Source organism: Mercenaria mercenaria, unplaced genomic scaffold, assembly GCF_021730395.1.
Source record: "Mercenaria mercenaria strain notata unplaced genomic scaffold, MADL_Memer_1 contig_3268, whole genome shotgun sequence".
In the NCBI taxonomy this organism is placed as follows: domain Eukaryota; kingdom Metazoa; phylum Mollusca; class Bivalvia; order Venerida; family Veneridae; genus Mercenaria; species Mercenaria mercenaria.
In genome coordinates this window covers 17469-32623 of record NW_026461390.1, presented here as the reverse complement: position 1 = coordinate 32623, position 15155 = coordinate 17469, and the positions used below count along the sequence as shown (strand labels likewise).

Sequence of the window (15155 nt, the reverse complement as noted above, 5' to 3'; positions counted from 1 at the left end):
AACAGTGACTACTTCTGACATTCTAATATTATGCTCATTATAACAAGAGTGATCAGAATGCATCTGCTGGACACATGAAATTATCCTGTGTAATTTAGCTGCTGTTGAATCAGTCGATCTCCAGAAATTCACATTAACCCGTTTTTCTTAAACAGAAGAGGGCATCTGCTAAGCTGACCTAATCGTCATTTAGAGTTTTATAATGGTTTCTTATCTGATTTGTTCCAGATAATGATTAGAAACTCTTGTTAGTCTCAGATTACTAAAGCATTGACCAGGAAGGTTATCAACAATATAATATCAAATTTGATAGTCGTATGGTTAAGCGAGCTCCAATGCTTTTTTTTTGAAAATTAGAAACAAAATTAATTCCGACTGACCGTCATAAATAAAATAAGATAACACCTTCATTCGAAGGGATTATAAATGATTGTGAAAGATATAAAACAGAATAACACAATTCATATGCACGTTTATTAAAACTACATGACTTGAAAATCACACAACTGAAAAGTAATATGATTCATAAATAGATACAAATTTTTAACGGTTTAAGTAACCTTTATAAATTCTGCATTTTTCAGAATATGTTTTATCTGATTCATGGACAACATTTAAAACAATTTTTCTAAAACAACGGAACATTTTGAGAGCGTATAGCAACCGATAACAAATTATTTTTATAACTCATAATATAACGAATCTATTTTGTAGACACAATGTTATGACCTTACATTGTAAGATACTATATACTGATCTAATATTTTACGAGTTTGCACTTCATATATTACGCCTTTTCATTCATATTATAGGTTAACGAAAATAGATTGGCGAGTGACATAATTAGAAGAAATGTAACTTCCAACTTTGTCAAGAACTATATTATCAAGATAAAATCATAAATGTCAGGATTTCTTTTCTTTAGTATTGGAAGAAAAAAAGAATTAAGTTATTATGACGTCAGGAATTATCTGCTCTACTAAACTAGATTTCAATTACCCGTAAAAATTTAATAAAGGATAAAAAGTACTTTGAATTGGCAAAGGCTGAAATCATTCTATGGTTAAAGAAAAACAATTATTTGCGTACGAAATCTCTGTAATAGATAATTTTAAGTCAGGATCTCGGCTTCGAAAGTAACAGTTAATCACAGGTATGCAATACTTCTGTGTATCAGACAATTTATCTCAGAATGTAAATTTCTCCTTACAGTCATAAAATGTGTATCTCTGCATCGCTAGCAACAGTTACTAACGCAGATCAGAATAAATATTAATTATTCATAGAAAATTGGTTAAATGTGCAGAAAACAGTCAACATAGCAAAAAAAAACAACTAATTTATATTGCGCATCAAGCAACAATTCAAAAACAGTTCTTCATGGAAGGTCGCCACATCCTTCTGATTCGAAAATTCTTTCATCCAAAATATAAACACATCCTTAACAATAAGGCAAATCCAATTGTAACGATAACAATAATAATCATGCTCTCTGCATTTAATTCTTCTTCCTTTGTTTGCAAATGTTCAATTTTTGTCATGTAGACTTTTACATTCTTTAGTTCTTCGGAATGATCGTTCATAAACTGAAGATCTGCCGCGATATTTTCTGCAAGCTTCAGAAGAACTTTAAGCTGTTCAATGTTGTTTTCCTGCAAGCATGTTTCGTATTCTTCGTAAATTGCTTTCCGTTGGATTTTTAAGGCATCGTCAAATAAAGTCATTGATATTTCTGCTTCCTCCAGCTTTGAATAAAACAAAATCAGACTTACTATTTCTTTGAAAATAAAGTAAAACCAGAAATCTACAAGGTTCATATATTTCTACAGGAATCATTTTGTATTTTACATTGCACTGTGACTTAAATGCATGGTTTCAATTTATAGTGAGGGTGTTTTAAGGTTATATCAACTGTGTAATTTTATATGCCTTTTCTCTCTTCGTTGTCATTAGTTTTATTGCCACTGTACTAAAACCAAAATACTACATACGGTTGAATCTGTATAGGTTGAGTAAGAGGGTGGTGAAGGGGAATGTTTGCAGTTAGTAGAATGATCTCTTTCGCGTAAATAACAATTCATTGATTAATGTTAGAATTGCCAAAGTAAGTACGCAGTGTGATAATGAGAGTTTTAGATTTCAGCCTTGCCATCCCCTTCAACGTCTCTCATATATATCTGGGGTAAAACGTTACAGGTATGCGTGTATTTTATTTATATCAGACGTTGCTACTAAAGTTTTCCATGTAATAGCAAGTAAGCCTAATACTTCTCTTTATTACTATATCACTATGTGAAATAAAAAGCTTAGTTTCAGGATTTTTGCTTATTAAGTTATTCGATTATCTGTATGTTTAATTAGACTAAATGTGATGCTAAACACTATCAATAAGTATAAGACTAATGAAGTTTTGTATGGCTAATGATTTCAACTAAATACATTGAAGTAAACCTGGAAGTATGAGGTTATCAACTGATTTTAAGAAACTTTGAGATTTTGTTCAATCTTTAACTTCAACGGCATATTTGTGTCCCCAGGCGATAGCGATTATACCTAATTGGCCTTTTTAGTCGCATGAAGTGAAGTTTTGAACGTCCGATGATCTGATATCACGAAAGTCAAAACTTCAGTCTTTTTACATCTACTATGCCCACATACTCGGCATCAAAGACTGAAATCTGGATGGAGGCACATGGCATGACAGTCATTTTACTTGAAAAATGAATAATAACGCGCGATTATCTTTTGGTGGAACATTTTATTTTCACTTCAAAATAAAATCAATCCGTTCTGTCGGACATTTAATACGACAATTTGTTTTAATTACAAACATAAAATGGTACTAGTAAGACAGAAAATTCTTCTAAGTATAAGACAATTTCAGATCTATGATATCATGATGCGAGAAGTTTCCTGTTAGCCGTATGGGTTAACTCCATGCTTTACATGCACGGACCAAGAGGCTGGCAGAGGAACATTGTTGGTCAATCCCCCCTTTGATTCTTACAAAGAAAATCGGTCTTGAAACTCGGTGTGACACCCACCCCACTCCTCGAAATGGGTGACCCCTCTTTAAAGTTGGTGTCCCTTTAACGAAAATTCCTGGATCTGCACATGCTTTACTTATGAAATAGTATATTTGAAGTAATACGTGTATATGCCCACATGGTATTTTGTTCGACGATTTTCGTCTCCATCTAACATTTCTTGACTGTTTCGCTAGACAATTTGTGACTTGGGACGATTATATTGCGCTGTCTTAGAGTTTAGAATTGTACACAGTCATACAGAGTGTCATGATGCCAAAACGTATGATATCATGAGAGTATCTTACATTTGTTTCAAATCGCTTGTTAAATGTATTCATAAATTGTGTATACTGGCTCATGTTATCAACATATCTTTTTAAAGGTAAGATTTTCATCAGGTACAGAGTCTACACGTAAAACGCGTCTTTTAATGAGTCCTTTATATTTCATGGTCATACCTTTTGTGTTTGCTTTATCGCATATATTTAATTTAACTTCGAAGTATATCGAAAGATTCATTTATAATAGTTTGTGCTTCATGTTTTTGTTTAAAAATATTAACTGTATTATCTTTAATTTCAAGAACACCATCAAAAATAGAATATGTTGATATGATTTTCATTTTTAGTTGCGGGTTTATCCCACTACCAAAGTTAAAGTGTATTTCTGACAATCATAGCATCTTTATTTTATTCCGAATCACATCCAAAGGATGTTTATGTGCTACACAAAAAAGTCCCATTTATGAACAGTGCGAATGAATTATCAATAAACAAGCAGTTCTGATTCAACCTGTATCCACTCACACTGACCATTTAGATTATATAAGATCTAGCAATGATAATGTATTCTAGCCCATGGTTACATCACAAGCTAGGTCAGGCAGAGTTCATCTTCGATATGAGGTGCATTAAATTTGTATTTGTTTCTCATTCATGTATATTCATAGACTGTCATTAAACAGAAAAAAAAATCTACTAAAACCCCGCAACCATCAGACATTTCAAGGCTTTGATTATTTCTTCTCATGTATGATTTACAATTGTGCATTGTATACTGACATCATTTTATATAAAACCTAAATGTCCGGAGCAACACCAACGAGTTTTTATATTGTTCACATTTTTCCCTTTTTTATCGTAATCGCGCTAATGCGATGATTATATTAACTAAAATGTTTTTATTTAATTTTCATTTTTTGAAACCCTTGTAAAAGTCCTGCCCTTTCGGACAATTGCTATCAAAATGTACGAAAAAAAGATCATAATTACGGAAAAATTTGGGCGGATTAAAAGAAGTAAGGTTCATTCTAAAGTTTGAAATCTCAAGGAATTTAATCGAACTTCAACCAAATACGTTAACTTCGCAAGAGACGTTGAAGGGGAAGGCGAAGGTTGAAATCTCAAACTCTCTTATAACAGCACTGATTCGCTCATCTGTCCTTGACCATTTGCCGTTGAATATATAAAAACACATGAAATCATGAATGATAACAAAAGGTATCTCTGTTTCACATCCAGCGGCCTTAGACGTTTCAGATGTGAAGATGGTTTAGCAAAAATATGATACAGAAAGGAAGAAAGGACAACGATTGATCGACGTCAGACGTAGAACAAAGTTCAGGTGAGTTAAGCTTAGTAATAATTATATATGAGATAACCGATAGATTTATTATCGTCTAAGGTATTTTCTTGTTTCTGATATCAAAGAATAGTTGCAGTTTAACATATTTAATTACGAATTGCAGCGATATTTACAAGGTTTCTAATCAAATGATTATTTTGCTTAATGTGCTAATCATTTTTTTTTTGTTCTTTCAAAAGTTTACCTGTTCGATTGTCTGTATGTCTTTTGCTATTACTTCCCTTATACTATTGTCGACCTCGGTATCATGAGAAGCATCAGTGAGAAGTCCTTTCATATTAAAAAAATAAACCTTCAATACGTTGTCATTTACCAGGTTGTCTGAGGAATGAAAAAGCTTATTCCTGGCTTCTCTGAGCTACAAAAATAAAAACTTAACGCTACATTATGCAAAATACTATTGTATTGAATATTTTTGGAATATCATTGATGTTTAAATGCAATATAAATACACAAATACTGAATCCTAATTACTGGCATTGAAATTATTATCTAGCTCTGGTAGTCAAAATAACTATTTAAAACCGCTTTGGGAGCTTAGAACGCAACCAAGCAAAACAATAGCAGACTCAGTTAAAGTTAGTATATTCATGGGAGGTAATGAAAAATGCAATACTATCTACCTCGATCAGGAAATTCCGTCTGATCTGGTTTGTAAACAAATGGCAGTTCAGTAAAAGGTTTATCATTGCAGCTGGGTCTGTATCATCTGGTCCCTTGTTAGTGTCATTTCTTTCAGGCATGAAAAACCTTGCGATGGCCCACTCCAGTGTTACTTTAGTGGTATTTTCGCAGTTTTCTAGATGCATCTTCTAATAAAATATTTCAAATTTAAGTGTACCAAACTGTTTCCAATTTACATAAAACGCAAATTCTTATTGATTTCTATTGACATTCTTAAACTCCTGTCACTATGCCTAAAATTACCATATGTTTTACAAAGACACATTCCTTTATCGGAATTTCGATAAATAAGCCCTCGAACAAAAGTCATCGCAAATGTTATAATAAAAGTACTGCGCATTAGCGCTGGAAATTTGATTCTAACATATTGCACCTACAACAAAATAATCTATATTAGCGTTTTGTAACACCACAGTCATTCATATACACGCCCGATAATCTCCAGAATCATAAACACTCGGTTATGTATGGGAATGCTTCTGTTATGACTTCCGGTTATAATTGTTTTGACGTAAAAACAGTGACACAGATAATGAATATTATTTGATGCACGATTGAACAATGATTACATACACATAAGATTTTCCGTGCAGCGATCAACTTTAGAAGTTGTACACATGATGACATGTCGGAGTTTTTGTCTCACCCATACCACTTTTTGCTATTGTTTTTGAACGCATACGTTTTCTTGCGACAAATAGCCGGCGTCAGTCAATCAATGACACACTAACGTTTCAATTCATACCCGAAAGAACGTGTGAGAGTGTTGTTTACGACAGAAATATTGCAGTTTATTAGGTATAAATTTTTATTTATTTATTTTGTTTTGGTTGGATTTAACGTCGCACCGACACATGGTATGTCATATGGTGACTTTATATAAGGTCTAAAGATTCATTTAAAATAAAGTCGCCATATGACCTATCATGTGTCAGTGCGACGTTAAATCCAACCAAAAAAAATACACATAATAAGCAATATTTCTGTCAAGATTTTTCCACAACGGAAGATAAATTACCACTTGTTTAATATCAATAGTACACATTTACTGAACTGCGTCTTTTAGGTATGAAATACGCGATTTAAATGGGTTAGTATATTTTCCCGTTCACGACCATGGTTCTTATAGTATACCTAGGGGTAGGGTATAACATGTACAGAGGCATTTTCTTTCTGGTCTGGTGCCAGTGGGCGGAACAGGTAATCGTGAATGCTACATTTTTTTTGTATCTGGTCCGTCGGACCATAAATAATTCAGCAGTTGTTAAAACAATCAATGGTTGTTAATATAAAATTCAACACAATTTGCTTATCTAAGCATTATTTTAAAATAATTGCATTTTTTTCTGAAAAAAGCCCGATGCAGTGCTTTCGTTTTCGAAGTTATGGTATCATTTATTGAGATTGACCAATGGCACAACATTTCTGCGTAATGACGACCAAATAGATCGTCATAGGAAAAAATATCCTGCAACTTAAACATACAAATATCATTCTTGCAGAAGAATTCCACATCCAATATCAATTTAAAACACTGCTTGCTTTGGATTTTAGTAAATCCTACTTTAACAGTATTTTTAAAAGATGCCCCCTATTTAGACACAATTTGATAGCCTAAAGAAAACACAGACATGTGGCAGTTAAACTTCAAAGAAAATTGTCGGGAACTTTCATTTATTGATTTTTTGCTAACTCATTCATGTCTTTGATCTAGGATGAAGTTAACCTGTTTGACAGTGCTCGGTGACCTATGTCTACTGCAGGTAGACATTTCCAAGTGTATAAAATAAACTTCAGCTAAAGTTTTGTTGACTTTTCGTTTATGTCTTCTTTTCTTTTCCTTATATGTGACCGTGACTGAGAAAATGGGTCCAGATGAGGAATTTTGACATTTTCAGGTTTTTGCATATTTAGAAAGTATATTGATTCAGAAATAAATCCTGAAAATTTCAGATGAAAATCTTCAAAATTGTCAATTTTATGACAGATTTTGTAACATAGATATTAAAAATGAAAACAGTACATTTCAGTTATCCTTTCTTTCTAAGTTATTTCTCACATACTGGTAATGGCTAACAATTCTAAAATAAATTTATCTTTTGTTACAATTGCATGATATAAGTAAGATCCCTTCTTAATACATAAAATGATAATCAATTAAAATCTACAACAATTTCTATAAAAATATTTCTAAAATTGTGTTACCATGGCAACAAATATATTAAAGTCTCTTTTCTATGATAAAACTTTAAAAAAAAAAAACATGTTCGCTTGAAATAAGGATTTTAAAAAGCAAAATATTTTAAGGCATATGTATTTACAAAAATAAACTGAAAATTTCCCATGAAAATAGTAAGAATGTTTGGTTTTATGACAGTTTTTGTAACATGGGTAATAACCACAAGAATAAGATAGATTTGTTTTCTTCATAACTTGTCTTTTACATGCTGGTAATAAATGACTACCTTGGAAAGAAAGAACCTTCTATTACTATGAAATTTTATTTTTGTGATGCTAATTTAAAACAGAAAAATACAGCTAATTTAAATCTTTCATATTTTCTTTGAAAACATTATTCAAATTGCGTTACCATGGCAACATATGCAATAAATTGCTTTTTCTACAATAGTACTTAAAAATAAAAGCTTAATTTAAAATAATGTTTCTTATAAGTTGAATATTTAGAGGTTTATGTATTCAAAAGTAAAATTTGAAAATTTTATGTGAAAAGATATAAAATGTTTGGTTTTATGACAGATTGCGTAACACGGGAAATAACCACAAGAATAAACTATTTCAGTCGTTGTTTCTTCAGTTTGTGTTTTCACTTATTGGTAATCACTGGCTATTTTTAAATAAATGAATCCTCTTTTACAAAGAATATTTAGATATTCACTTAAAGTGCAAACATCTAGCTGGCTAAAGTCCTTCACATTTTCTATAAAAACATTATTAAATTATGTTACCATGGCAACATATGCATTTGATTCTGTTTTCTACAATAATACTTTAAAAACGAGCAAAATTTGGAAAAGTGTTTCAGATTGACTTGAATATTATAAAGTGGTATGTATTCAAAAATATTATCTCAAAATTCCATGTTAAAAAAATTAAAATGTTTTGTTTTATGACAGTGTTTGTAACATGAGTAATAACTATAAGAATAAGACATTTCTGTCATTGTTTCTTCATAACTTGCCTTTTACCTGCTGGTAATAAATTACTATTTCGAAATTTATAAAACATATATTACTATTGATTTTTTATTGTTTATGCTTATCTAGAATACTTGACTAGAAAGTACAGCTAATTAAAAATTGTCCACATTTTCTAAGAAAATTGTGTTACCATGGCGACACATGTTTTAAATTCCCTTTTCCTACAGTAATACTTAAAAACAAGAGCTTATTTTAAAAAGAATTTCTAATAAGTTAAATATTTGAAAGTACAAGTATTCAGGAAAGAAATCTGAAAATTTCACATAAAAACTTTAAAACAGTCATGTTCTGTAACAAAAATAGTTATCGTAAGAATAAACATTTCAGTCATCCCTTTACTGGGATCTGTTTTTTCACTGGCTAGTTATAACTGACAATACTAAAGAAAGTGAACATTCTTTTACCATTACATTATATGCTGTAGATCCCTTATTGAAATACAAATCCATAATTTCAATGAAATATAATTTGAATTATGTTACCATGGCAACATACATACTAAATTCCTTTTTCTAAAAATACTTTATTAACACAACAGCTTAACTTTTGATGAACGTTACACTGCTACAAGCTCTGGTGAAAAGTAAATATTTACTTCCAGCCAATACTTTAATGTAGGTAACTGAAACTACAATCTTTACTTGATGTTTAACCTTAACAGCTAAACACATCTATATGAACAGCAAAACAGATTAAAGTGTTGTATATTAAAACGTTTGAATTCAACAACAATTTATATCTTTTATATTCACTTCCTTTTTTCAGTTCTCAGAAAAATCCTCGTCACTCCAATTTCAGTTCAAGTGGTTTGGGACAAACAGAATCCTTTGACTTTTCAGACAAATACTATTCTCTTATGAGTTCATACAGGTACCATTGTCAGGCTTGTGTCATTCCATGTCAATAATATTCGTTTGGCAAGGGGGAGTAGATTTTAGTAAGTTAACTGGACTGTCACTTTTAAGACTAACAATCCAGGTGATTCTGCAGACATGATAAAGTGGTAATACTTGGTTATCTTCTTCAAAAGTTTACAATATTGTGATAAGATATTTCTCCACTGGTAGAATGTGACAGGATTTAAATCATTGCTGACCAACTGTGTTGTTATGACTTCTTTGATGACTGACACACTGTGTCAGCAACATCATGTATTATTAAAGGTCTCAGCATTCACCCTCCTCCACAGATTCTTCTAAATTCAAAAGTGCAAGTCAGATTCAAACTTTGCATGGTCTGTGATGAATATTCAATCGATCTGTGATATCCTGTAACAAATAAGTAAAACATTTTATTTTAAATAATTAACCTGGGAGTCGCTTTATTTAATAAAAGCAGGGTTATCACTATTTGATAATAGATGATACTTACAACCAATGCTCTAAAATATTGACAAACAGACTGACAACAGCGTGCTGTGCTGTCATTATATATAATGTACTTTGCTTGTAGATTTTGGTTACTGCAAATAGGATGTTCTACAACACATTTTTTGCATTTATTGTGTTAACCCTTAACCTGCTAAATTTGTAAAATGGACTACTCCATCTTTAAAATGAGACAGTACCATTCATAGCTTATAGGGGGTTCTAACAGATGTGCAGGTTGATCTTGATCTGCACTGGTTGCAAAGGCAGACATAGCTGCCTCATGCAGCCCAGCCTAAAGGTTAAAAGTATACACTGTTTTAACAGCTATCAAAAATGGTTGTTACCTAGTAAAACTCTCCACAGACCATACCACAGCAATATGTTATTTCTATTCTAGCTAGCAGCATTGTCAAAATGGAATACCAATACAGGTAGTGATGTACCATGCTCACAAGTTGTCTGCCCCTTAACCAACTGAGTTGCTTTTATAAACAAGAGGAAACACTTGCCTTCCTGAAAAAAGATTTAAAAGTCTTTGGTAAAAGTATCTGTTATCTTCATGTATCTCAGACACCTTTACAGTCTTCATTCTAATCCATATTCTTGGTGCAATAAAACTGGTAAAAAATGCAATCACATAACAATGTCTATGTCAAGAATGGGTTAATTAAATCTGAAAATAATCATATTACAATTAAACTAAATTACAATTAATTGATTTACTTCAAATAATTAATTAAAATTCCTATTATTTAGAACTATTCTACAACTTAATGAGATATCAACTTATACACATGTACATGTAGTGTTAAGCATTCAAATTATCCATGTACTTATTGAGTGCCACAAACTTTTCCCAGGCTAATAGCCAATGTAATGAAGACTTTACACCAACTGATCCTCCTCAAAACCAGATTGTTGAAATTAAATTTCAATAATGCCAGTTTTGTCAGTTTAAGCCATTCAATAGTCGTAGTACATGTACATACATTGTACAAATCATTAGTGTAGAAGTAGACTTATTTTGTATTGGCTCCAACAAAACCTAGACATAAGTAAAAATAAATAATATATTGCATTAAAACTATAATAAGAGCCTTTAGCTGCATGTTACTTACCTGATTCCTCAAAGCACATCCAAAATATGTTACATTTTCTTGAGATCTTAAAGTAAACAGACCAATTTCCTGGCTGTTGTAGGGTATATGAACCAGCTGTAGTGGAATGAACCATCAAAGGAACGAACAAAGAATATTATCTGAAAGAAGATACATTACATGTACCGTAAACATCACTAAAAATAAAAAAAAATGACTACTAAATTAATAATGTGATTTTGAAAGGTTTCATTAACTTACCACAAAATACTTAAAAAGTTATTTTACTATGAATCTATTTTTTAAGGGATCATAAATTGTTTTACACACAGCAAGGCTCAAAATTTTCAAAAATAGAAAGATTTTCATTATATGGCATAAATTCCCACTATCCATATACAATCATCCTGTTACAAAACATTACATTCTGAATCAACAATAATGGAAAGAGAGTAACCAGACAGAAATAACATGTCTTATGAGATCCACAGCAAAAACAGTTACCATTTTATAAACGGAAGTGTCTAGACATCCGGTAACCAGAAACCTAGCCAGTATTCTAGCCTACCGGTAACAGGACGCCTAGCCCATCCTATCATATAGGGGTTTTCTAGGCGTCCGGTAATCAATTTTAAAATATTGTATAAGCCTTACAGGTGAATATTCAAACTTATGCCAAAAAATATGATACAATAGATTTGTTCATTACAGTATTCATATGTAAAAAGATCGCCGAACAGCTAGAAAAACATTAGCGGAGAGGCTAGTCGTCTTGTTGCCGGACAGCTAGAATGCAGGGTAGGCGTCCAGTTACCGGACATCTACATAATAATATTTCCTTTTAAAATATCTTGGCTACTGTGAGAGGGGACTTTTCGAGAAATCATGTGACATAGGCAGGCATCTATAAGTCTGCATCAAATTTATTAATTATCATAGCTACATGTATATTGACTTTTTATTATTGTTTTTTTCCACAAATAATGCTTACTAGTCTATGGACAATGAAATAATTTGATGAATCCTGGTCACCTTGTGTAAGAAACTGCCTGCCTTTAATAATCTTTGTGATAACCCAACTGGCCATTTATATTAAATACACAGGCATAGTGAAATCATCTGTGTTTAGTGGCCACAAGATAAATTTCATAAATTTCCCTCTTATGTTTTGGATTCACTTCCGGGTAAAAGACAAACTTATTTCAGTGAAAATTTCAAATATATTAGAGAATCTACATTAACAACTGTTTATAAACGGTACTTACCAAATCATTAAACAGTATTACAAGTCTCAGATCCCTTCATCGTTGAACAAAAGGCAGATAAACAAAAGTAAACTTCACACGCTTCCCAAATCCGAAACCGGAAACATATTGAAGGGGAAACAACTGATTTTGAACGAAATATTTTGCCTCAGGCGTAATACTACTATTTTTTTTACAGGTCTGATGTCTAAATATTCTTTCTCTAGTAGGCTGTTATCAATCATGTAACAAGCAGTCGTACTTTAACGGTCAAACTTTTGCTAATTAAAACATGTGTAAGAAAGCTGCGCGCGTAAACTTGGCGCAACTTTAAACGTCGTTTCTCGATATTACGTAATGCCGCATCTGGACCGGTTTTCTAAGACGACGTCACATATATAAATGGAAATGAAAGACGTAGTTCAGTTTAATCATATTTTGTTTTACATATTTACAATAACAACACATATACACAGCATAAAGAAGTAAAGAAAAACGGTTGGGCAACAAGTTCTTACAACATTAATGAATGCAATTCCCTAAAGTTTTATAACAGCAATGACAGACATGCTACAAACACATATTAGCTGAGTGTCTTTTTAAACAAATTTATTTGCTTTTTTCCCACTCCATGCAATTCCACGTCCCTTAATTTTAAAACACAATTTTTAATATTTACTTAAAATGTTTTTTCTTTTTTTATTTAAAGGATTGAAAGTATTGAAATTTCCTGCGATATAATATCTAACATGAAAATCTAAAGACTTCATCGTAAAATAACTGAGATAATGGAAATAATTTAGTAACAACAAATACACATTCAATGCAAAAACATGGTAATCTGCACATCCACGTTTTAATTTTGCTTTTCCTGACAGAACAGTTTTGAATTTCCTACGGCAGATATTGTTTTACGAAGAATCATAACCCCTTTTAAAGAATCATAACATCATCAACCGAATCATAACTCCTAATGAAATGCTATATTTCCGCCGTAAACGTTTGTGTATCAGTGATCAACTGACGCCAACTATTTACAGCAAGAGAACCTATGTGTTCGAAAACAATAGCAAAAGCGGTATGGGTGGGACAGAAACACTCAAATGTCACCATGTGACAAGCAGTTTGTCGCTGCACTGTAAATCTTGTATGTATGTAATTATTGTTGAATCTTCCGTCCAATAGTATTTGCTGATTTTTAATTTATAGTAATATCAGAAAGAAAACAAACGTAAAGTGTTTTACCTGTCTCACTGTATTTACCTGAAAACTATCATAGACGGAAAACACAACAGAAGCATTTCCATACATAACCGAGAGGTTATGATTCTGGAGATTACCGGGCGTGATTTAGAGCGGGCGTTAATGAAGGTAAACCTCTAAAAAGATAATGACGGAGTACTTCAAATGCCTGTCATCAAGTACATTATATTTATTCAAAAGATATAAAAAACTAAAAAGGTGAATGGGGTTAACAAATGGGATGGGAAAGGGCAAGTAACAAGAGCAGATATAAAAATCAGTTGAATCAGGAAAAGGCCGATTTTTGAATAAATATCGAAGACAATATACATAATATAAAAATTGAAACGGACAAGAAGTAAAACTGTAACAAAACACTTTTTTCAGATATTTCAAAACTGACACGATTCCTATCTTGAAAGACCTTTTATTGCCATAACTTTTATGTCGCAAAAGCTAAGCTAACGCATATATATTGTAAATAACTTTTTTTTTTACTTTGAGCTCAGAGCAAAGCTAGGCTAAGTATATATAGAAATAGAAGCAGATAGACTAGCTTCGCGCTGAGTCCTCGATATTGTATCACCATGAAAATAAACTTGTTATAATAATGCTAAACAAAATTTATTTTAATGTTTTTACATTTTTACCTTTTTACTTGCATTCGTATACATAGACAGTATCGACTTGAACGCTTCTTTACATTTTCCACAGGGATTCGTCCATTTCCATGTATCATTGGTTTTATCGTACTTTATTTTCCGTTTTAGATTCGAACGGATGCAGCTTGTACCAAGATGTATATGACTGTATACGTCTTCTGTAAAATACGCATGAGGACCAGCTCTCCTGTGTGTAAAAACTTCGAATTTCGCCTTTACATATTCAAACAGAGCCCGATTAGTTCTTTCAAGGCCTAAAGTACCTTTCACCCAGTTTCTGTATTCATTTTTCTTCAATTTTTCTTTCACATTATTCATCTTGACATAATCTGTAATAGAATATCGTATTCTTAAAATTCAGTTGTCACTGCAAAATGGTTAATATGCACAATTTTATTTCATTTTTTTTATTTTGTTTGACTAATGTAAATAAATAACATCAGTTCCTTTACTTTTTTAAACCGATTACTAGTAATCCACAATTCCTTGCTGATTGAATTTGGCTTATCCGCGTGTTATTTTAATAACCACTATACTTGTTCTTACTTCCTTCTTCGTGAGAAACCCACATGATCTTTCCTCGTTAGGTTATGCCATCAAAACTGAACATAACTACATTGCATAAATGGTAGAAAAAAAAATCACTGCATAAGCCTATGATTATCCAACGTACCATTCAATTAACTAGAGAACTGTAACTGATCACTGAATATTATTCTTTTATCATATTATCCTAAAGGTCCTGCATTTAAAAATTCTTTAAAACATTGCGCCATTTTAAAATGTTTACATTACATTATGTATAAAATATGTTAAAGTTAGAATTTTCCTTTATCTATCTAATCTTAAATAAAATTTATGATCATCGTAAAATTAAAACTTCATGATCCTTATCACAAATATTTGAATAGCGAAGGATCTGAATTCGGTTATGACATTGTGAAAAAAGTCTTCGTTTATCTAAC

The 15155-nt window shown here is 31.7% G+C and overlaps 1 protein-coding gene and 1 long non-coding RNA gene across 3 annotated transcripts; both read right to left on the bottom strand.

The window, feature by feature from the left end:
- Nucleotides 1-459: 459 nt before the first annotated feature.
- LOC128552891 (uncharacterized protein CXorf38-like) lies at nt 460-15107 on the bottom strand. Of its 2 annotated transcripts, XM_053533962.1 has the most exons (5): nt 14864-15107; nt 14179-14519; nt 5297-5485; nt 4858-5031; nt 460-1745 (listed from the first exon to the last, which is right to left on the bottom strand). In XM_053533962.1, exons 2-5 carry the CDS (start codon nt 14506-14508, stop codon nt 1419-1421), a joined length of 1020 nt encoding a protein of 339 aa, XP_053389937.1. In that variant the 5' UTR covers nt 14509-14519; nt 14864-15107; the 3' UTR covers nt 460-1418. The 2 variants fall into 2 exon arrangements, with proteins under 2 accessions (XP_053389937.1, XP_053389936.1); XM_053533961.1 differs by having other exon boundaries at nt 14179-15107.
- Nucleotides 9378-11288, bottom strand: LOC128552892 (uncharacterized). The gene is made up of 3 exons (XR_008369198.1): nt 11064-11288; nt 10290-10458; nt 9378-9843 (listed from the first exon to the last, which is right to left on the bottom strand). It is a non-coding gene; the product is annotated as an uncharacterized LOC128552892 (long non-coding RNA).
- Nucleotides 15108-15155: the final 48 nt, after the last annotated feature.

Coding starts and splice junctions, on each gene's coding strand:
- LOC128552891 (XM_053533961.1), bottom strand. CDS start 14,508: ATGAATAATGTGAAAGAAAAATTGAAGAAAAATGAATACAGAAACTGG. Junction 5,486..14,178: donor ATACGAATGCAAGTAAAAAG/GTAAAAATGTAA, acceptor ATATTTTATTAG/AAGATGCATCTAGAAAACTG. Junction 1,746..4,857: donor ACATACAGACAATCGAACAG/GTAAACTTTTGA, acceptor TTTTATTCAAAG/CTGGAGGAAGCAGAAATATC.